At 33.9% G+C, this 25,593-nt stretch overlaps 1 protein-coding gene across 2 annotated transcripts in view; it reads left to right on the forward strand.

The window, feature by feature from the left end:
• The window catches only part of LOC143252809 (uncharacterized), a 60,199-nt gene that overhangs the window by 30,766 nt on the left and 3,840 nt on the right, over positions 1-25,593 (forward strand). For both annotated transcript variants that reach the window (XM_076505529.1, XM_076505530.1), the window contains exon 6: positions 7,637-10,874. In XM_076505529.1, coding sequence (XP_076361644.1) covers positions 7,637-10,874 — 3,238 coding nt within the window. The remainder of the gene's footprint in view (positions 1-7,636; positions 10,875-25,593) is intronic.

Raw genomic sequence — 25,593 nt, forward strand, 5'->3', positions numbered from 1 at the left:
GGTGCTCCAGATTGTTTGTGAACTATGTCTGTACCTCATTAAAAAGAAAATGGATGTTTATTTATTTTTTTTATTGTGTGAAAAGTCGTTATAAAATTGGACTCGTAATTAGTTATAACATACTGTTGGAAATAGACTACTTTCATTTGATTTGTACAAAAATTAATTGAGGGAATGATAGACATTATTTTAGAACTGTGGTTTTACCTTTTTATAGCTAACTATTATAAATTTCAGTTACATCACCTTGAAGTACTTTGCTTATTGTATCATGGTCAGACTAGTTGTCTTACCAGATTAACTTGTCTGATATTGTCACATTGAACCAAACAGAAGTATCTTGTAAAGATTGTTGATTCTTTTCTATTTATATAATTATAGCATATGTAAAGCATACTTTAGGTAGTCAACAACATTATGGAGATTTTTTTCAATATAATTCAATCAGTGCCATGCTCTCTAGTAGGTTATGGTACATACAAAGAATTCTTAGTCTTGGATATTTTTAACCAGGCTTATATCAGAATTTTTGTTTGGCCAGTTCATGACTGCTAAAGTTTATTGTTTAAATAATTATTTTGTATCATTCAACTATGTCATGAGCAAGTTCCTTCATCATGACAAAGATTGTATATCTGCAGTCATTACCATGTCAGTCTGTTATTGTAATGTGAAGATGTTCATCAGAAGCACAGTGAAATCTGCAAGTCTGTTCATACTGAAGCCTCTTAACTATTAAATTGTTATTAAAGTCATATTCAGTAGTGATGTATTAATTATTCTGTTCACTTCTGCCATCTAGTTACATTTCAACCTGATGGTACTTGGTAGATATGTAAAACTTTTCTTTTTTGAAGATTGCTGCCAATTTTCTGATCATGACAAATGTCTGAATGAGTTTTTCTACTTTATGAATCAGTTGCAGTACTTTTGCAGGTTGAATTAACTGTAAACAGAACTCAAGAAATATTGCTTACCACTTAGCTTTTGATTATTTTAACAGCTGTTCTAAAGACCATGTTGAGATTATTGACAGTGAATGAGTAATTTCCAACAGTTTTGTTATGCAGATGTCACTGAAGTTGCAGCACTTGTTTGTTTTTTGTATGTTTGGACTTTTAAAAAGAGTAATGGAAAATTGACTTCCTTGAATGCTTTATTGTTTATTGAAAGCTGCAATGAGGAATGATGTGATTTGGTTGTGACTAGAGTTCAAAATAAAGACTATGTTGCAGGTCTCTCCTCTAAATACTTGGACTATAAGTGATATGGTGAGGCTGTGAAATAATGTTATTCTAACATATTCCAGTGGAAAGCACATTGGAGGTTGTTTACTTTTGTGATTGAGCTTTTTGCCTTTATGCTATGGGAATTCCAGGATTTCCTCACTAGGCTGAAGACACATAATAGTGAATACTCTAGACTTGAACTTAAACCAACAGAATGTTTTGGCATTTATATTTTCAGTTGCATTAAGGATTGGAGTCTCAGTTTCCATAACTGCAGGATAGTTCATGAATTAATGTTGCAGGTTTTTTTTTCTCTTTGTCACTTATTTTTGTTTTTTATATATTTGATGAACAGCTTTTAAGTAGTAGATTGAACTTTGCTTCTCATAAATACTTCTTGTGCCATTCACCACCATGCTTCGAAACGTAATCAGATTAATGGATTTATCAAAACAGATCACGTGACGTTTTGATGGTTAGATGAATCAAAGAGGATCATAGCTATGCAATACAGTGTGGTTTGACATGCGAATTTATGGGAGCTTAAGCAGTGACTTAGTGTGAAGACCAAGTGCATGAGAAAATGGATTCAAGCCAATGAAATCTATGAACATGCATGAGTGATCTTGTGTTACTCAAAATTTTTAAGGAATCTTGGAAAGCTTGCAGAGAGAATGGAATGCAAACAGTAAATATTTAGTGAGAGTTTCAAGTTGTGTGATCATTATAACAAGTTATTTCATGTTGAGTACAAATTAATAATTGAAAGAATGGTTTATCATATTTTTAAGGAGTTCCACATACATAAAGTTATTTCACATGATAAACCTTGTTCTTTAGACATTTTAATGAACTACATCAGTGACTGTCACATTATTGATACACATGCAAACAAAATTTTCAACACAAATTTGAGGTTAGATAAAAGGCACAAGTTTCTTCAGCTGTCTCTTTTACATTTCTTTGATAAGAATACTGATAAAGTCATCTGACTGTATGAAAGAGAATTTTATAATTCATTTCTAAATGTGAATAAGTTAGGTATTTATAAAACAAAAAATGAACAGGAAGGACAAAATACTCAAGATAAGTTTTCATTTGCAAGTGGTTCTAGTAAGATCAAATTTTGATATTTACAAAATGGACTTGAATGGAAACTCTTGTTTGGAGATTTACCTGTTTAATTCCATAATACATCTACATTTTGAATTTTTTTGGGGGGAGAGGTTATTTTGCAACAGATTATTATTCAAAATTATTGCTTATCAGAACAGAATTTGTGAGGTTCTGGATTAAACTTAACTTTCAATTTACCATTAAAATATTCATATTCACCAAGTTTAAACACACTCATAAAACTGTCATTTTTTTATATATCAAATTAAATTGGTTTAATTAGAAAAGTATGTTAGAAGATGTCATATGAATTCTATTTCTGACTGATCTAACTAGTAATTTTCTCATTTATGAAGCAGGTTTGTGATTGATTTGAAAATGGTTTTGGAGTTTGTGGCTTTCATGGGGTGTCATTAACATTGAAAAGCTAGCATCTTCTGAATTGTAGAAACAAAATGAACATGACTTTTCCAGTGCTTATGCACATAGCACTTTTACACAAACAAATGTGCAAAAGCAGATTATAGTAATTAATACTTTTTTTTCTGGTTTTGTTGTTTTACAAAAAACAAAATACAGAGGTATGTTGCTAAAAATAACTAAAATTTTATTAAACAGTAAAAGTCAAATTATGATGAAATGAACACTGAAATACTAATAACACGGGACAACTTACTATTTTAGATAATGGTAAAATAGTTGATGTGGAATGGATTGTTATTGGAATAACTACTACAGTCTTTCTCTTTGTATGGCAGTATACAACCTAAAGGATTTGTTGAGACGAATAATAAAGTTTCTTCTGAATCATGGGAAACAATGTGTATATATAATATATATATATATATATCACAAAAATAACTAAAATTTTATTAAACAGTAAAAGTCAAATTATGATTAAATGAACACTGAAATACTAATAACATGGGACAAACTACTATTTTAGATTATGGTAAAATAGTTGATGTGGAATGGATTGTTATTGGAATAATCACTACAGTTTTTCTCTTTGTAACTGGTGGTGGCAGTATACAACCTAAAGGATTTGTTGAGACGAATAATAAAGTTTCTTCTGAATCATGGGAAACAATGTGTATATATATATATATATATATATCACAAAATCCGTATTTGTATTTGATTTGCTGAAAAGCTGACTTCTTAAGCAGGCTTTTGTTTTTGTCGTAATTTAAAAATTGTGTGTAAATAAACAGTTCATGAACTGTTACTTGTTAGAGTATGAAACAATAAATATCAAATTGTAAAAGTAGCTGTATACTTGGCCTTAAAATGCCTTGAGTACCATATCAAAGAAGGAATTTTTAATTAACAAAATTTAAAATGAAAGTGGCTAAAATCTGAAAAGTGAAATGAGTAGTGAAAGAAATAGAAACCAAAACAAAAATGGAACATTAAAAATTATTTTTATTATTATTGTTTTTTTGGTATCATTTTTGGAAACATAAACTAAGGATGGATCTTCAGTCATTGGAGCACAAATTATGGTATTGCAAGTAACAATATAAAACTATTAAGGGAGAAACTAAGGAAGAAACATACCTGAAGTCAAAATGTATTTCCTATTACCAGTAAAAAGCATAATTATAGAAGCATAAAGTACAGATCTGATGTGAAAGAGTACATAGAGATATGTTCATTCAAGTCCGCAATGCCCATGCTATGCTCAGGATGTTCACACAAGTTATCAGAAAAGCTGTTTTGCTATGCGAGATGGAAAGTCTCACCTTCTTAGGGCTTAAATCTTTGCTGCATAGCCTGCTGTTCTTCTTGGTACTTCATTGCTGAGAACATTGTCATATCCTTGGATTTCAGTTGTGGTGGTTTTAGTCAATGTTTTCCATACACACACAGTGCACCCATTTTTCACAGTTTTGTTCACTTTGTTCTTTATTCCAAACTGGGCTCTGTCTTCACTTGATGTTCCCAGAGATGGCATGGATTGTATATATTCTGCCAACTGCAGTCACGTTTTCCACATTTAGAGATGTCTGCTTGTCAGTCAGTCTTGAAACCAAATGAGTATGAACATTAGATGTCACAATATAAATATCAGTGTGTATATGTTATCACAGATGTCGTAGTATATACGACAGTTAGGTTGCTTATTTTAGCATTTGTGATGATGAATTTATTTTTCTTATTTTAAGAGTACATGTATGTACCATATTTCCTTTTATTTTCATATATGATGTGTTGTATCCATAACTTGTATTGGGGAAGTACTATGGTGGTAAGTGCCTTTTTTTGATATTAAAGTTATGCCAATTTGTGCATTAATGACTGTTTTTTGGCATAAATTGTTACAGTACTCAACATTTATCTAATGTTGACAAACACTTTACACAAATCTTAATATTTAACTTGATGAGAGATAGAGCAGTATAAGGACTACCAAAAGAACCATTATCTGTTTCCTTTCTTAATATTTTAATATTCACTGGATTTTAGGACCAAAAATGGTCTATGTGAAGAACTATTCATTGCACAACTCAGCTTGATTACCTACATGCTTCATGCTAATACTGTACAATTGTCTCACATTGTTGCATTTGAACAGATTGTTTCAAGTGGAAGTGCTGTGACAGTCACATGAAAGAATGGCCCCTGCCTTGTAGCAATAACAAGTCAGTTGTGGCAGACTGTAGCTGTTAACTCTGATACATTAACTGTATATAACTAGTATTATATACCAATGAATTTTTGATTGCTTCTTTGCTCCTGTACAGAAGCAAACACAGCATGTTCTGATTAATTTTCACAGCATTAGTCCCATATCCAGGGAAGATTATTTTAGAAAAGAATAAGTCCAGTTTAAAGAGGTGTGGTATTAGCATCAGAAAAGTACTCTTCATGGTAACATAGTGGATAACTTGGTCAAGGCTGTCATTTACCTATCTCTTCTTTAATGTTGAGTATTCTTCAGTAACTCAGTGTCTCAAGAGAAAACAGTGAAGATGGTAATTAACAAAGTGGCACAGAAGTTCTTTAATTTTTTTTTTATTTCTGTGCTTTGTACATACGTTGCAGCAAGTGTTTAAAGAATATGAGACATCCAAGTTATTTACATCTTTTGGGCTATGCAGTTTGTGAAAAATTTTAGAATAATCAATTTCAACTCAAAATCTCGATGAAAAATGGAAGAAAATGTTGCAGGTTTCGTACAACATGGAACAGTTTGTTGTACCTTATTCAGTTTCTGCTGGAGGTCAAGACAGAATGAAACTCTCCATGAACTAGCCTAGATTCATTGCTGATGTGTGATCCATACTCAAAGATTCAATCCATTTCAGCATTTTACAGATCATACAAACTTCTATAAAAATTTGAATCTGTTTTCTCAAATTTTTTTCCATGAATATTTGAGTTTGAGTGTCATCTTCAAGATACCAATCAGAATATTTCATTTGCTCAGAGTTTGCTGCTGTTTTTATGCAAGAAATATGAAACAAAGCAACTGAATTCTGACAGATTTGAAGTTCTTACAGCTGCAGCCTGTCTGATGGAGCCGTAAATAGCACACTTACCTGTTATTCCTGAAACAGAAGTGCTTCTGAATACTGCCAAAGTTTACGCAAATTGTCAGGCAGCTTGATTCATCAGGTGAATTTTAAATAGTCATTGAAGAGCCATTATGTATTTAAAAACGGCTGGTATGGGTAGAAGAAGCACTAGTGGAGGAGCGAATAACATTATGACCTTCTTTGGTCATCGTCAGAAGAAGAACGTTGAAATGTTTTTCGCTCCTCTAGTAGTGTCTTCTCTACCCATACCAGCCATTTTTAAATATATAATTTTCTCTACAAGTGGGTTTTCTCGTCATCACAGATTAGCTGCTGATTCTTCACCACTACTAAAAAAAGAAAGAACTTGTGTGTGCTTCCAATAAATCTTTTGTATTATGCTTGCATCATGTAACAACCAGCTGTGTCTTCTTAGGTGCATATTGTCTGTAGAGGAGGAGGAAGAGATGGCTTTACCATTTATTGTACTGAGCATGAAGTGTAAATCTGTTTTGTTGTATTGCATGGATGTGAGTATTAACTTTCTTTGTACAGTCAAAATTCCATTCTGAAAGAGATTTTTGAGATTTCTTTTTCTATATGCTTTAAGCTTTTGGTCAGAGCATGCCAAATCCATATTCATAATTTGTATTGGTAAAACCAGCCTATATATATATATATATATATTTTATGGGAATTACTGTGTTTTACTCACTTACTGTGCTGAATTTGGTGATGATTCAAACTGAAATTAGTGAAGATGTGATTGTTAAAAACAGCTTATAATATGAAAGAAGTTGAAAAAGAAAAGAATTAATTAAATTGGGATTGGCAGAAAAAATTAACTGATTTTGGGAGGTTTTATTCAAAATGGACTCCCTACAAATCTTAAATCCCAAAATTTGCAATTTCTGGCATTCATGGATTTGTGAAGCAGATTCAAAATATTACTAATAAGAAAAAAGGAAAGAAAGAAGTTCTTGATACATGACTAAAGGAAGACTTTTGTTCAATCTTATGAATGTGCATCTTCCTATTAAATAAAAGAAAAGTTTTTACAATCTGTTGTGTATAGTTTACCACAAAAATACTTAATGTTAAATCTCTTAAAGGTGCCATTTTACATACTTAAAATACAAGTATTTTAGTAAGGGAACATTTTTTAAATATAGGTATATCAATTTAGATTTAATTTTAATATATTAAATATACACACATAAATATTGGTTTTGTTAAAGGGCATTATATTTGGTTAAAGACCTCCATCTATCACATTGTAATTTATAACCAACAAGAAAATGTGGCTATAAAGATTTGGTATATGTTTTTAATAAGTATATTAAACTTTGGCTGTGCTTCAGTTTAATTCACTTTTTTTTCTCATTTAGTGGAATCATATCTGAAATATTTCATTTGTATATTATTCTGATACTTAAAAAATTTAAATAAAATGTGATACCCATATTTACTGGTTGGCTTATGTAATATTTCTTGTAATTTATTTACAGATTTCTCTGAACACAATTTGCTTGTTAGCACAATGTGAAGTGCATGTGTGTATATGATCTAGTGGAGCAGTTGTAGTAAAACATTTTATAAGAACGTTGTCTTGTCTATCTTTTGGAACATACTTCCATGAGGGATTTTATTTTTATTTTTATACAAATTTTACAATGCCCTTTTTCATGTTTTTGAGGGGAGGGATGACAAGTGAACTATACATTTGTGCTCAGAGTTAATTACAAATATATTCACCTCTGACCATTGTAGGAGAAACACTTGCCGAAGTATGGAGAGAAATTTCCTGTTACAAATCCAAAGAACTGGGATTCCAGGTTTATTAAAGCATTAGAAGATCTTTGTGAGCAACTAGAAAAGTTTCATGGAAGGCAGAAATTTCATATTACAACTTATAAATATTTTTTAAAACACAAATCTGACATACAATATGCCATTCAGGAAGGCCCTCATTTTTCAGAAAATGAAAAAATCTTATTGCCAGCTGATCTACCCTCATCTGGAAGAATTTGGTTAAGAAGAGGCTTTTCCAAATTTCCTGTTAGTTCACGAAAAATAAAATCTTTGGATTCTGCAAGACCTATAGAAAAGAAGGAAGATTCAAAATATGTATTGGATAAAACAAAACGATTTTCAGACAATAAGTTAAGAAGGTTTTCAAAAAACTCCAGAGCCATATCAAGTTCAAAAAGTCAAAATATTAGAGAATCAAGGTCTATGAGAAGTAGTGGTAGAAATAAGAGAGAGTGTAGATCAAAATCTAATTCCAAATTAAATGGGTCAGAAGACAAAGTCAAATCACTCACCCTAAATGATAATGCAAAGGAAACAAACTCTAGTGGTTCTGAACATTTTAAAAGGAAAGTTAATCATACACAAAGCAAGCATAATCTAGATGTGTGTCATAAAACTCTGAAATTATTTGGACATAATGGTGTTTCATCATCAAAGAAGGAAGAACATGATGGTAATCTAAAATTAATAAATAATTGTGGCATTGAACAAAAAGATAATGGAGAAGACATTTCAAGAATAGATAAAAACTCTTGTAAGGTGTTAAACATTAAAACCAATTGCATAAATGTGGAAATTGAAAATATTAAAACAGCAAAAGAAAAGGAAAAAAGCCTACCTTCAGACATCACTATGCAAACTCACAGGACAGAAGACACTTCAGATTCAAAGGATAATCATGATTCTGCAATAGAAAATGAATCTTCTAAAATTGAAGAGCAGAGAAGAAAAATGGTATTAGGTAAAGAAAGTAAATCTATTGAAAAAAATAGTAGAAAACCTGTGAAAGACAATATTTATGAGGACATGTGTGAAGAATATAAAGAAAAAGATGAACATTTTAAAAATTCTGCTTTGAGTGATAGAGATCTACAGAATGTAACAATAAATAAAAAGGATTTTGGAAGTAATACTAATCATCAAAGACTTGCAAACCAGAATGATTCCAAAAGGGACGGGTATCATCAGAAAAGTAAAGATAATTTTCAAAAGGATAAAGACCAGCCAAAAAATATGACTAAAGATGCTTCTCAAACTGACCGAAAACATCAGAAAGAAAAGAACAGGATTAGTTCTAGAATTGAAGATGAAAACAAGGGTGACTCTTTAAGTGACAGAACTCATCAGGAAAAGAAGAAAAATAATGATTTTAAAAGTGAGAGAAACAATCAAAACAAAAAGTCCAAGGATAGTACTTTAGGTGATAGAAAATCAGGAAAAGGGTATAAGAATGATTTTCAAGATGATAGAGATTGGCAAAAAGAGAAAAGCAAGGATAGTTATCAATCTGACAAGGAGCAAGAGACAGGGGAGATTAAGGACACTTTACAGAATGAGAGGAGCTATAAAAACAAGAAGCACAAGGATGATTCTCAAAGTAATAATGTTCATGAATGTAAGAAATTTTGGTCAAATAATGAAAAAGATTTGAATGTTAAAAATAAAAATGCTTTACAAAATTTCAAAGAACATGAAAAAAAAAATGGGAATAGCTTTCAAAGTAGTAAAGAGGACAAAAGCAAAGTTGATTGCAAAAACAAAGGAGACCAACAAAAGGAGAAAAACAAAGATGTTTTTCAAAGTGACAAAGATCATCAGTGCAAGAATAATCCAGATGCTTCTCAAAGTGATAGAAATCATCAAAATAAGAAGAAAACAAATAATTTTCAAAGTGAAAAAGAACCAAAAATCAAGAACAAGGAGAATTCTCAGAGTGGCAGAGACCAGCAAAAGCAGAGAAACAGAGATTCATGCCAACATTATACAAACTATCATACCAGGAAGATCAGAAATAATTCAATGGGTAGCAAGGAACCAATAAAAGAGATGTGCAAAAAGGATCTTCAAAATAGCAGAAATCAGCAGAAAGAGAAAAGCAAGGAATATGCTGAACATGAAACTGACAAGAAATCCATAGCAAACAAAGATGCTTTCCTTAGTAATAAAGACAAGGAAAGAGAAAACATTTATTCACACAATGATAAAGAATATAATACAGAAAAGATAAAATATGTTTCTCACAATTTTCAAGAACAGAAAAATAAGGATTGTTCTCAGATTATCACAGATTGGCATAATGAAAGCAAAAGGAAGGACAATTGTAGAAGTGATAAAGACCAGAAAAAAAAAGGTGATATACATCTTTTGGAAAAGAAGAGCAAAAATGGATGTAGAAATGAGAGAGAAAGAGAAAAGGGCCAAAACAGCAAGGATAGTTCCAGAAGTAACAAAAATCAACAAAGTGAACATGATAAAAAGAATCTTGGCAACAGAAGTGTTAAACATGAATTAGGAAATAGTAGGGATGACTCAGGGTATAACAGTAAACATAGTGACATGGACAGAAGTTTGAGATATTTTAAACCCAATCAAGCAACATACACTTCTAGAAGAAGTAGCAGCAGTCAAAAAAGAAAGAAGCAAGATTATAGTAGTGAGCAGCTTCAAAGTAGCCCAAACAGAAACCTTTCCTTTGATGGTGTATCAAGCTACCATGTCAAGAATGAAAGATATCTTAGGGATTACAGAGATATGCAACAATCGTCAGTGGAAAGAGACTACTCTGAAAAAGATTACCCAGTAAGGATAAAACGAAGTAAGAGCCCACCGACATTATCCAAACCTGATGAAAGAAGTACAAACTGCAGCAGAATTAGGAGACGATCCAGTTCTCAAAGCAACGAATGCTTCAGTTTGGTTTCCTCAGATGACTCACAGTCTCAAAATAATGGATCTAAGACTCCAGATATGAGCATGGAATATAGTAGATCGGATTCTTTATGGAAACTGGAAGAACAAGAGTTTAACGCATCTAGTTATCATAAAAATGAGTCGTCTAGTGTAAAAAGTGGGAGAGAAGAGCTGCCCTGTACCAATTCACCACTTTCATCCTTCAAAGACTTTTTCTGCTACTCAAAGAATGAGGTTATTTCTGACAGATCTGAAGGATTAAATGAAACCTCTTTTATCGATAAGTGTAAGTATTTATCTTCTTGTCACCATTAATTTTCTTCCTTAATGGAAAAGTGTAGTTTCACTGAGTTTTGTGCTTACTAATTAAGTTCTTTGAAATGTAGGACAGATAATCACTTAATTAGTAAATCATATTTAGTTGTAATGGAGTTTACATATATTTTTACCATATATTTTTACCTGTTATAGTGCACTTTGCAGTGAGGCTTACGCAATTTTTTGTTTCACTCTTGTCAACTTTCTATTACTGTAAAGAGTACAAAAACAAAGTTGATTGCAAAAGTAAAAGAAACTAACAGAAAAAGAAATGTTTTTCAAAGTAACAAAAATGATCAGCACTTTTCATAAAGCTATCATCTGTTATGGAAGAGCCTTGATCATTTTGTTTTTAATTGATATTCAGTTGTTGATGAGTGGAAGTTTTAGAAATTCACAGTTGCTATTAGTTTGGGGTAAATCAGAAAACAAAAAAAAAAAACCCAAATAACACTCGAGTAAAAGATAACATCATTGGAAGAAAAAAATTCAGCACCAGTGTGAGAAATTTGTAATGAAAACTTTTTTTACAATGATGAACATGATCATAATGCTTATAGGAAAAACACTTATAAATTATAAGATTTTGTCCAGAATTCCTTTGTAGTATTTCATGTGAAATTTTAAAGTGTCATTTACTGTGAGAGAGATTCTCAGAATGTTTGTGAACTTAACCACTTGTTAAAATGACCAATTTCATGGTGATGTAAAATTTATTACTTTAAGAAACAGTAATGCATAAAGCCATTTCAACATTTAATTAGGTTTTGTGGCCTTATCCCAACAACATATACTTAATGGTTTGTTTTTCGGTGCAGTATTTTAGTATGGATTTTATGAACTTGTTTTTGTTTAGAAAATTAATATATGGTTTTACATTATCTGTTTTTTTTTGGAAGGTAAGTAGTTTTTGGCTTTTGGATATACAATTTATAAATATTTGTGTATGTATGTATATATATTCTGCAACAAATTGCTGAAAATTTGTTCTGTTTTGGATTTTTTTTTTCACTTTTAAAGTTATTCATTGTCCTGTTTTGCTTTTATCAAGGCTCTTTTCAGTGTTTGTATATATATTTTATGTATTCATGTTGTCGTAGTTTCTTTCCAGACATTAACCGTAACCTAAAGCATATTTTATAAAAGTTAACAAAACTCATACCATGATTAGCTAAATATCTTGATTGTGGTTTTCAAATGATATCAACTTTCATTGATATAGCAAGGGTATTTGTAGTTTGAGGGTAACCTAAATGTTTATAAATATTCATCGAAAAAGCATGAAAAGTACTATTTTGATAAAATGAAGATGGCATAAGGAATTTATGACATAAAATATCCCCTTGGTGTGGATTCCTGTACGTGGTGAGGGGATCTCTGAGGAAAGGTTCTGTTCTTTCAGGTTACCTCCTCTGGAATCCAAACTCCACCCATGTGTTTGCCATGCATGGCAATCTGTGAAGGGGAGGAGAGGATCCTGGTGGTTGAGGGGTCCAACCCTAACACACCACTTTGGCCTTGAATTCCTGTAAATGAGTGGCATTTGGGTAGCCCCTCCTTGGGTCAGTTGGCTGGTCCATTTGGGCTAGGGTCAACCAAGTACTAGTGTTGGAAGTTCTCAGTGGGTGTTGTGGACATTGGGTGTGATGCTGGTGTTTGGGTATTGTGCTCACAAAACCCTGGCGTTGCTGCAGTGTCCTTGCTTGACATTGTAGTGCATCCCCTCGTAGAGCTTTATGGTGGGTGGGGTCAGTGGACACTGATATTTTCTTTTCTCCTATGGCTCCTCCAAATAAAAATTTAAATAAAATAGTGAAAAACAGTGAATAGGCAAATGACCACATTTTGAAGACTCTGATCAGCAATCTTCAACATCTGTACCACCAGTTGTATCTCATTTGCTCATCCTGCATTCTCTTTCAGAGAAACCTTTAGGACAAATGTCCTTTTTTTTATTCAGAAGGGACTAGAGGGACTTGCTGGCTCTCCAAAGTCAGTAAAGAAGCTTCGATCTGGAGACATATTGGTTGAAACATCCACATCCCAACACAGTGAACTCCTCTTGAATTCAAAGGCAATTGGGGATATACCTATTGAGGTTACACCTCATGCTACTTTGAATTCATCATGAGGAGTTATTGTTGAGAGGGATTTGAAGAACATCCCCGAGTCAGAGATTCTCGCTAGTTTCTCCACTCAAGGAGTTTCTGCAGTGAGGCACATCTCCACTTGCAAAAATGGAGTTACACTGTTGACAGATATCCTCGTTTTGACATTCTCATCACCATGTGCACCTGCCACTATCAAGGCAGGTTATCTAAATTGCAGGGTATGGCTGTACATTCCAAACCCTCTTTGATGTTTTCAGTGTCAGAGGTTTGGTCACTCAAAGATGTCATGTTCTGGTTCCCTGACATGTGCTCGTTCTGGTGGCAAGAACCACGATGCCTATGAGTGTGAAATGGATACACATTGTGTCAACTTCAATGGTTCTCACCCTTCCTACTTTTGTTCTTGCCCTAAATGGTTGGAGGAAAAAGAGGTGCAGCATTTGAAAACAACTCATAACATTCCTTATTCTGAGGCTCAGAAATTGCTGTCTACCACTTCATCTCGGACATATGCTGCTGCACTTCGTTCCACAACTACAGTGTGCCTCCAAGAGAATCAATCTGAAAACAAATGAATTGCCTTTTGACCTTCATGGTTAAAAAGGTTGATGAATCAACTTCTACTCCCATCTCTGTTCTTCCCATACATTCCAACAAACCACAAGACCCACATCCTTTGGTTCCAGATACAGGCGTTTCTTCAGATACATATTTTTCTCCCACCCCAAGATGTAAAACAATCATTTGTTCACATCCTCAGTCACTGGAATCCCTTTCCAACATTAAAGACCTGACCAATCGACCCAGGGCAGGATCCATGAAGGTCGACAGACCTCCCCCAAATAAGGACAGTAAGGAAAAAAGATGTGGTTGTAAACAGAAGGGTTCTCCAGCCAGTTTGTCTACATGTCATCAAAAATGGCCACCTTGATACAATCGAACTGTCAAGGTTTCCATTCTAATCTAGACGACACCAAAACACTGATTGCTTCCTACCATTCTGTATGTCTTTCCTTACAAGGAAACATTTCTGAAATCTGCCGATACATTCACTTTTCGGCAGTTTTCTCTGTACAGAAATGACAGGCTGTGTGATGGACGAGTACATGGAAGGGTGGCACTGTTGGTTGATCAGCATATGCCCACCCTGTCTTTGTCACTCAACACATCCTTGTAAGCCATAGCCATCCATGTTTCCTTGGCTCATACCATCACTGTTTGTTCCCTCTACCTGTCACCTGGAGAGACAAATGATCAATCGGACCTTGATGCTCTCATTGAACAGTTGCCATCTCCCTTTTTAATCCTGGACATCATCCCCTCTGGGGAAGTGCTGTTATTGATAGGAGGGGTCACTCTGTAGAGTGTATGCTCTCTGATCACAACCTTTCTCTTTTCAATACTGGTTCTTCCACTTATTTTCATGCACCTAGTCAGTACTTTACTGCTATTGATCTCTCAGTTTGCTCCCATTCATTATTCTCTCATTTTTCATGGAGGGTTGACAATAATCCATGAGGCAGTGGTCATTTTTCTATAATTTTTAGTGAGAGAGACTAGCCATGGTTAATGCCACCCAACCCGCGTGCCCCGGTGGAAGCTGGATCAGGCAGACTGGTCCACTTTTTGTGCTCTCGCAGAACTTGATCCTGCCATCATCTGTTAGTCATCAATAGATGACTGTGTGGCAGCAGTAATTGACTGTATTATACAAATAGCTGCTCAAAGTATTCCTAAAACCTTGACATATTTACCACTATATCCTCATCCTTGATGAAATCCTGCCTGCCACATGGCATGAAAGGCTTAAAAATGGACCTGGGATAGTTTCTGTAGATATCTCACACTTTCAAACTGCATTGCTTTCCAGCAGGCTGGTGCACATGCTAGGTAGGTAAGATGTCAAAGCCAGAAGGAATCTTGGATTAAGTTCACAACTGGCATATCTTCTACCATCAGTTCCAAAGTCATATGGGACAGGGTTCAAAAGGTCAGAGGGCAGTACAATTCTGTCCCCCTCTCGATCTTACTCTCTGATGATCAAGAAGTAGCTGATATCTGGAGCATCACCGATACTCTAGGTGAAAGCTTTTGCTGGGTATCTAGCACTTCTGCTTGTTCCTCCACCTTCTTGGCCATCAAGACTCGGGCAGAGTGTTCACCTCTTTCCTTTCAAACTGACTGTCTCTTTGACTATAATTGTCCCTTTACACTGGTGGAACTGAAACTGGCCCTTCATTGGTCTGGCAGTACATCTGTTGGACCAGATGATGTACACTGTGACATACTGCACCATCTATGTCCTGCTTCACTTGATATTCTTCTGATTGTTTTTAACCAGATCTGGCAGGAGAATGTTTTTCCTAATGCCTGGCATCAGGTTATTATCTTACCTTTCTATAAGCCTGGGAAAGATCCCAAGATTCCTTCAAACTACCATCCACTTGCTTTGAGGAGCTGTCTCTGTAAGACCTTAGAGAAGATGGTTAATGCTCGTCTTGTTTGGTTCCTCAAATCAAACAACCTCCTCTCGCCCACCTAGTGTGGGTTCTGATGACAGCACTCCACCATGGACCACCTGATTTGACTTGAAACATCAATCAGAGAAGCCTTTCTGAAACAACATCTTGTATCAATGTTCTTTGACATTGAGGTTTATGACACAACATGGATGTGTGGCATTTTGCGAGACTTCTATGTATATATAGGTTATATGTCCATTCACCCATTTTTATTAAAATAGTTTTTAATGGACAGGAAATTCCAAGTTCGTCTTGGTTCAACACTTTCTCGTACTTTTCTACAGGAACTTGGAATCCCTCAGGGCTGTGTTTTGAGTATCACACTTTTCAGTATAAAGATTAATGCCATCACGAACAACTCCCTCTCACTTTTACAAATGGGCTCTATGTTGATGACTTTCACATCTCATGTCAGTCGTCGAACATGAGATATATTGAGCAGCAACTACAAACTGCTCTCGATCATGTACTGAAGTGGACCACAGCAAACAGCTTTAATCTCTCTCTATCTAAAACCATTTGCATGCACTTTTGATGCCAATGGGATACTCACCCTGATCCTGAACTCCATATCGGTGAAGTTTTGCTGCCTGTGGTCCCTGAGACCAAGTTCTTGAGGCTTATCTTTGACCGTAAGCTGACCTTTATACCACACATTAAGCAGCTACAGGTCTAATGCACAAGGGCACTGAACATCCTCTGTATTCTCTCTACCACCAATTGGGGAGCAGGTCGATGTTCTATGTTAAAGATCTATCATGCTCTTATTCGATCGAAACTTTACTATGGATCACTGGTTTATGGCTCTGCCAGACCCTTGGCCTTAAAGATGCTGGACTCCATTCATCATCAAGGACTTTGACTTTGCACTGGGGCTTTCTGCACCTCCCCAGTTCAGAGTTTATACGTTGAATCTCATGAACCTTCTTTGCATCTTTGCTGTTTACAACTGTCTTTTCTATATTCTTTGAAACTTCGTTCCTTACCAAAGCTTCCCACCTGGTGTTGTGTGTTTTTTCCTTGGTGGGCCATACTTTTCAGAACAGAGGATCTGCCATTGCTCCTTTTGGCCTTTGCATCCAGGTGCAATTGGATGAATTGGGTCTGTCCTTGGATAACATTGCTGTTTCTTCTGGTGAGCCCATCCCACCATGGTTTATTACAGTCCACAAATGTGACCTTTCTTTAAGTCATCTGAGAAAAGCAGATACTCCCGATTGGAAGTGCCATCTTTTATTTACTGAACATTTTTCAAACAAACTTTCTATTCCAATTTATATGGATGGTTCCAAATCAGGTGACTCTGTGGGCTCTGCCATGGTTTGTTGTGGTTTGGTGGTTGTGTGCAGAATCCCCTCTACAGCTTCTGTGTTCACTGCTGAACTGTATGCCATTTCTCTTGTCCTGGATCATATTGAAGCTAAGCAGTACTCCAACTGCACTGTTTATACTGACTCGCTTAGTTCTCTACTGGCCCTGGAATCGCTTGACGTTGGTTCACACCCTGTTCTTGCTGATATTCAAAGTGACTGGCGCATTTGTCATTAACATCCACTTCTATCCAGTTTTTTTGGATACCAGGTTACGTTGGTATTTGCAGGAACGAGCTTGCAGATGTGGCAGCTAAATTTATCTGCTCTGGCACTGTCACCACTGTGTCTATTCCATACGTGGATTGTGGTCCCATATTCAAGGCTTGACTCCGTGCTAGCTGGCAGTTGACTTGGAGTAAGCAACGTGAAAACAAGCTTTTCTAAATGAAACCCTATGTTGGACTTTGGCCGTCTTGCTTCCGTAAGGATCGGCAGGAGGAAGTTGTTCTAACTAGACTATGCATTGGTCACAGTTTTTTAACTCATCATTTTTTTTATCTGAAACTGATGCACCAGTGTGTAGTCTATGTAACACTCAGATCTCTATAAGGCACATTTTACTTTCTTTCCATCGTTACGACTCTCAATGACTGCACCATTTTAACACTGTTCAGTCCCAAGGTTTGTTTGTAACATTAGACAGTGTTATTGGTGATACTGAAACTGTCCACCTTGATAAAGTTTTAGTTTTTTAAAGGCCATTAATCTTTTTAATGTAATTTAAGTTTTAAATTTATGCATTAAACCTTTTTTAATGTGATTCCCTTTTAAGAATCACAATTTCTTTAGTTCGATTTGAAATTAGAAAATGGCCGTTACATTAAATAACTTGACACCAGGACTGGAAAGGCCAACTTTAGGTGACTAACGCTGCTGTTTGAACTAACCTTTAGTCATCCTGGCGAGTTATTATTAAAATTTTACTACAAGTCTTTTAAAACTTTTATTACTTTACTTTTTGAAAATGGCCATTATCAATGGAAAGGCCAACTTCAGGTGACTGACAGTGATTCTTGTACTTACCTGTTAGTTTTCCTGCAGGTTATGATAATTACAGTTATGCTACAGAAAGTCCTTTACAACTTCTCTTACTGTATTTTCTCTCTTAACATTGTAGACTGGATGTCTACATTGGTTTTATGCTATTTATGTTTTTAAATGCTGTTTTGTTTTACCTTCATTTCCTTTTATGAATTTTACTACATTTACTTTATTTTTACCTTTTTACTGGTTGTTTGGTGCAGATAACCTAGCTGCTTTGTGCCACAAAACACTAAATCAACCAACCAACTAACCAACATAAAATATCTAATGGAAAAGAGAACAACCTTTATTTCAGAAATAAACTTACTACACTAACATTTTACTGCATGGTATCTTCAGGAAACTAACACTTTATACCATTTACAATAGTAGGTTCATAACAGCATTTCCTGTCATCTTGAAATTTTATTTATATGCAACATTATTGAGTATGCCATTTTAACATGATTTTTTACTTTGGAAGCCCATATTTTCTCTTTCTAAATTCAGCATTGTTTATTTACTCATGGATCTTAGTTTGTGAAGATTTTTTGAATAACCAAAGATATCAGAGATGATGAACTTCCATGTTTGGTGTATTATTGTGTCAGTTTAGTTTTTTACTACAAATGTGCAGATTATGGATTAATGTTTTTTAAAAAAACTAATTTTAGTTCTCAGTAGCTTTAGCACATGTACCAGCATCTAAGTTGGGGTCTGCAACCTCTTTCTGCACAGAGGCCATATCTGTGAGTGGATGGAGGGCCACATTCATCTCTGTAGCTAATAAATGAAAATAATAGTAATAAAATGCAATGAACTGTAAATAATGTTTATTTTATTTAAGTAATATTCATGTTGTAAAGGACACAGCAATTAGTGTGAGACTTGATACTGTTTGTCACTTGAAATCAGGCCTGAGGTAGGACCACTGTGGGCCAGGTGGATGTGATATTTCATTTGGTGAATGAGAGCCAGATGATTTGGGCTGGTGGGCCAGATCTGGCTCACAGGCCGTATGTTGCCAACTCCTGATCTAACTTAAACTTTAAAATGTAGCATTAAATATATTCTAGTTTATTGATTTTTTCACTCCACACTCTTACAGACAGGATTTTCTAATTTACCTTTTGATTATAATATTAGTATATCTTAATTTATTGGTTTTCCACTTCACACTTTGACAGATTTTTTTTTTCTATTATTTTAATAAGGACAATATTTATTCTAATTTATTTATTTTAATTAAAGTTTTAACACTCATATCAGCCATCTTTAGAATACATTTTTGCTTCAAGTGGGTTTCTTTTCATCATAATGACAATATTGTTTTTTCATATGACTTTACTGTTAACCTTAACTAAGTTCATTGCCTTCTCCCCCCTCTTATTTCTTTTGATGCTTGTTTAGATCTTCTTATACCTGTGCCAAAATATTTTAAAATCTCTTGTCTTTATTGTCTACATCCAAGTGTTATTTGTGGACTAAATATGTTCAATTTATTTTTAATTTTTTTTAACAATCTTGCGATAACTTGGACTTTTTCAGAATACATTACCTTTAATATGAATAAAGACTGATTTCACCAGACCTGTAATTTTTTTATGAATTGTGCTTGGCCATTTTGTTATGTTGTTTTTAAGAATTAATCTTAATTAATCATTGTATCCGTGCATATGGATTTTTTTTACATTGATTTCAGGCAACAAATGGGGTTTAGCTGTTATATTTTAGCAGGGAGTCAAAGGGTATTTTTATTACCATTATAGTGTATAATATCCTCAGTAGTTTCCACCATATTATATGAGATATATTTTATGTAACTTACAATTTTGAGTTTGACAATTACAGAATTGGAAAGAAAAACATGAGTTCAATATGTCATTATCAATTATTCTGCTAGAAATAAAACCAGTGAAAGGCAGCTAGGTGAAACATTGTTGTTTAATCATCATTCAATATTTGTTGGATGTCCCTTCATGTTATGTGTTACATAAAACTAAAATGATAGGCACAAGATGTGAAGAAAAGAGGCTGGTGTGAGCATAAAAGAATTCTTAGCAAAACATATTGATCCACTTTTATGTATTTGTATACCTTTGAAAACATTTTAATGAATATTTCTGATCCTTTATTCTAAATGTAATAAACATTGCATTTGCTGAAAGAAACCTCTGGGTCAGATAACCCTGCCTTCATCTTGGGCTGCTCTGACATCTCAAATATGTGATATTATTTGTTTTTGCTGGTTCATAAGCAAGCTTCTTAAGAAGCTTGTGCCACAAACCTTGAGTTTTGTCTTATTTTTTTCTCATCCAATATATTCCTATTAATGCATATTCTTTTCTTTATCAGTTTTATGTTAAATCTTGGTTACCATGTCCTCTCTGACCTTGACACTATCCTTGATCTAGATTTTTTTATTTCTAGAGTTACAATACCTCAAATCTCTTTTGACAGTTTGAAGATCATCTTTTTCTATTTTGTCACTCTTGTATCTCCATTTGTTTTCATTTGCTCAACCTCTTTACTATCTTTTTTCTTTACACCTTGCTGAGAGTGTGCATAACAACCTTGACAGCTTTATTGGGGAATATCAAGCAGCATTCTTCTCCATTGTCATTGAGTTCTTCTTCAGAGTTTCTTGCTTCTTGTTGGTGTGGATGGCTTACTCAGTGTTATCTCATTTAACATCAGTTTGTACTCTCCTTGCAGAAGAAAATTTTACAGTGGAAGTTTCTCATACTTTGGACATATGAGCTGAAGTAGCTTTTTAGCAGACATTTCTGAAACCTAGCAGGATTTCATCCTAGTCAGCCTTATTAGTTCTTCCTATTCTTCTTTTTATCCTATACTCTTATCCTTGCATCTTCACTTTCTGTGTGCTAGTTGTTGATAGGATCATAAATGATTTGCTTGTGAAGCAACCCTACTGCTTTGGTGCTATGAGAGTTCAAGTCTTACACTTTTGCACCTGTGGATGCTCTTTGCAATAGGTTCTGAAATCACATATTTATTCTGTCAGTTAGCCAAACCAAATATAGGTAGGTGATCAAACACAAACAGCATAAATATATGTAGGGAAGACCTGTTCTTTAATATAACCATGCCATATTATTCTGCTTTAATGCTACATCACAATTAATGTGATTAATGAAAAAAATATATACACACTTTACCCTTGACAACAAAGTGATGTATGGATAACATTGTGGTCATGATTGGCAAACTGTAATAGATTTTCTACCATCAGGCTTTTGCATACAAAATGCTGGATTTTCATGTGCAAATTTGCAATTCAATTTTTAGTTGATGAAAGGGAAGCATTATTGTAAATTTATCAAAATATTATCTGGCCCATTTCAAGCTCACTTTATTTTTTTTATTTCAGAAACATAATCATATTTATATTAATTTTTGTCACTATGGGTACAATTTTCGTGTGTGATTTCAATCTTGGTTAAATGTGGCAACAGTAGCTTGTAATATCAATCATGCATTTGGTGTTCGCACACAGCACAACATTGGTTTAGGAAATTTCACTCTGGTGACACAAAGCATTGAAAATGAACCTTTGTAGCCACCTTCAGACACCCATTAATGAGAAAGAAATGAAGGCCATAGTTAAATTAGATACTTGCCAAAAGATGATGCTCATTATTCAACAGTTTCCTGACGCTTTGAAACAATTGGTAAAGTGAAAAACTCAATGAATGAATATCTCATGAATTGACTGAAAATCATCAAACAAGATGAGTTAAAATTTGTTTCTCACTCCTTACTTGCATAAAAAAATGACCAGTTTCTCCATGTAATTTTTACCTGTGATGAAAAATAGATTCTATACAAGAATTGATGACGGTCCAAACAATGGCTCAAGTATGAAGAAGCATCAAAACTAGCTCTTCTCTCTAAAATCAGTGTTTGGTGGTTGTCAGTAGGTGTGATCCATTATTCATTCTTACACCAAGGTGAAACAATCACAGCAGAGAAATATTGCACCAAAATTTATCACAAAAATATCTAGCTTGACCTCAATGTCTCACATGTTACTGCCAAAAAATTAAACGAATTTCAGTGTAACAATTTACCAGATCCACCATATTCACCAGATTATCACATTTTATTAGATATTTGTACATATTTTTAAAGGAAAAAACATTTGCAAACAAAAGGTTTATTGGAATTGTTTGAACACTTCATTGGATCAAAGATGCCCAATTCTTTAGAGATGGCATTTATAAACATACAACTCATTGGCAAAAGTGTGTTGAGTCTAAAAGAACTTATTTTTAGTAAATGAATTAAACAACAAAAATATGTACTTGATTCACATTTTCCTTCAAAAATCTGACATTTCATATGCAACAGCCTGATATTAAACAAATTTCTTCTCATCCTAAGGTTTTCGTTATCTAAGGTGAGTGATCTATGATTGAGAGTGTAAATGTAGATGATACTCTCCATATTCTCTTATAACTGATCACCATTTGCTTTCTTTGTTTTGTTACCAACAGTCAGGTTTTTGTAGTCGGGGTCTTTTTCTTGTGGTTCAGCTTCAGTCCTTTATGTTCTCAGCTAAGTTCTGAGAACTTTTGTATGGAGAATGAACTCATTTGGTCTGCATTTTTATTACTTTCTGGATGATTGGTTCTGCTTTGACCTCATATCTTATTTTGGAATTTGCTTTTTTTTTGGTTGGTTGGTCAAGCTTTAAGAGTCAGTATTTACCTCCATACTGTATCTGATTCAATTTGGAGTTCTTTATCAATTAGATTGCTAAGTGGGTTAAGATACTTTCTTTAGATCTCCAAGACTTCCCCTTGGTGGACTTAGCAGCTAGCCTGATGTGGATTTGCTATAAGAAAACACATCTCCAAGACATGGAGCTTATGGTTACTAATATTTATGCATATACTTACTTCTTCAGAGGTTCTGTTTATTTTATGGACTACATTTTCTCAAGTCCTTTAGCTCTCAGGGATGCAATGAATTTTTAAATTTTTTCCCTTTATCTTTTTATGGTTATAGTGGTTTGATCATTCCTTCACAACTTTAGATATCTGTCTTCAACCATCTTGCTCAGTCTTACATCTGTTCATGAATGTTTTTCCATTTGGGTTGGATGCAGTTTTTGGACACCTTTATTGGTTTTGATACTTGGCATTTTAGCCAGCCTGCAGTTATTTTTTTTTTTTGTGTGTCTGTTGATATTTTGTCATGATCCATTCAGACAACTCCTGTAATTTCTGCATCAAATGATAGGAAAGTACTTACTTTTAGGACTCCTCATTTTTCCCTCTAGAGATTTCTTTTGGATCCACAACCACCACATCCAGGTATCTGCCTGTTATGTCCCACCAGTTTTTAAATAGTGGCAGTTGTTATTTCACATCCTTTTTCACCCTGTGTCAGTGTTCTGTCATTATTTCCCTAGCTCTTTTTCTTTTCTTAAGCACCTATTCAAGCCATTTCTAATTAGTCTTCATCTTGTACAGTTTCCTATTAAGACTGGAACATCAGTTCTCAGGGCTCTTATAACTTTTCTGATTTGAACATTGTTCAGCTATTATTATTTGCTTCTCCTTCTATCTTATAGGAAGATATTACGTAGATGTTTTTGTCTCCTTTCAATTTTTTTTTCTCTATCTGATTGCTCAAACCAAGATCATTGTCTTTATCTTAAATGGTCAGTATGATGTTACATTATTTTCTCAAACAGTTTCCTTTAAAGGGAATTGAAATGTTTATTTACCAGTAATTCATCTGCTTTTCAAGATTTATCATTTTTCCACTTTAACTGGAAATTGTTTAAGGAACTGAGTTGGCTTTTCTGTTTCTCCACACTAGGTGCCACTTTTCACCTTTTTAATGTTATATCCCATCATGCTAATTATCTCATAATATCTCTATCTTCTGGCTATCAATATCCTTTGGACTAAGTTATGCAGACAGAGATTAGAATGGCTCTAGTCACCTTGCTGAACCAGCTCTTGGATGATTTATCTCAGAACTTGCATATCCTTGTAATATTTTCCACAAGTATTTGTCTTTCTTAACAATTTGACATGTTGCCCAAACTACACTTCTACCATCATCTAGGAATATTTCTAGCTCTTTGGGGGGATCTAAGCAGGAATATTTTTGGGCTTTTCTTAAGCATTCCTAAAAAAAAAAAAAGGTAATTGGGTTAACTTCACAAATTAAAGAATACACATACGTTATTTTGCCAATATCTTTTCTCATATTATTTTACATGTACTGCACTTAGTAACCAGTCAAATCATGCAAACTGCACAAATGTCTAACAGAAAGTGATTTTCACTGAGTGATGTATTTTTGGGTAAAATTAATTGAAAAACAGTTTTTTTTAAATGTGTATTATTCTAAAATTGGCAAAACCCAAAGTTCAGATGAAAATAATGAAATTGCTTATGCATGATGCCATTGCTTCCTACATTAATGCTTTTGTAGAAAGGAATAGGAATTCGTTTGGAAAATATTCATAACACTCAACTAGTGATATTGGGCATAGAGTGTGTATTTTCTGTTAGAGATAGAGACAGCATCTCACTGTTCTGCTTCCACCAGGTTCTCCTCCCAATGAGAGACATACTCTTAGGATTTTTCCATTTTGTTGTTATACTGAAAAGAAAAATCACAATTTCTTTTTTCACACCAGTCAATCCACCATCTTTTTAGTATCAGATTCTAAATAAATGTTCATTGGAATGCTTAACATTTCCTGAAAATTTATTTCAGATAGGTACTTGCAGAACCATTCAACCTACCTCCCAACTTTGATATTTGCCTTGTGAAATAGTTCCCAAGAGGTGTATTGTAAAGGAGGTTGTTTCATTCTCATATTGGCTAATGGGCTTAATCCAATATTGAAAAAATGTTTTGGCAGTAGTACCAAGGCATTAGGTAATTATTTTGTGAAAGTCAAATATCTATCTGAAATTTATATTTCAAGATAAAACAATGTTACATTTGTGTTTATGCTTTGATCAAACATTACAATATTGAACCATTCTGATTGTTTTTTGTACTCTTTTATGTTTTGATTGATATGCTTAAATGGTTTGCATTAATAATGTCAAAAACTAATATGTGTATGTGTGTGTATTCTGCCATGCATATATTGTTACTCGATTTTTTTTTTAATTATGTGCTGTATGTAATGATGAAACTTCTTAATAATTTTTAAATATCTTTGTGACATATTTATTATTATGTAATTCTATCCACATAGCATAAGCTAATTTTGAAGGATATTTTCTGGCTTACTGTGTGATGTTTACCTTTTCATACTTCTAATGTTGGAGAAGTAAGGAATATGTTATTTCACTAAAAATGTATGTTTAAGGTTGTAACATGTTCTTTAAATTAACAAAGTGATTTAAACGTTTGTTACAGAACAGATCTACTTTACATTTTATTCTAGTATTTCAGTAACTTAAATTTTGATTTTAATAAATTACTTTTGGTGTGAGTATAAGGTGATTGAAAAGAATAAAAAAATTGAATGTTCTGTAATGAGAAATAATCATTTGTAGTGTTGTTAAAAAAGAATGAGGAATTACATAATTATTGGCAGTCTTTGTAGGATGGATGGCAACTGCCTGTTGTGAAGACATAAGTTTAGAGGATGATGT

This window comes from Tachypleus tridentatus, chromosome 6, assembly GCF_004210375.1.
Source record: "Tachypleus tridentatus isolate NWPU-2018 chromosome 6, ASM421037v1, whole genome shotgun sequence".
NCBI lineage: Eukaryota > Metazoa > Arthropoda > Merostomata > Xiphosura > Limulidae > Tachypleus > Tachypleus tridentatus.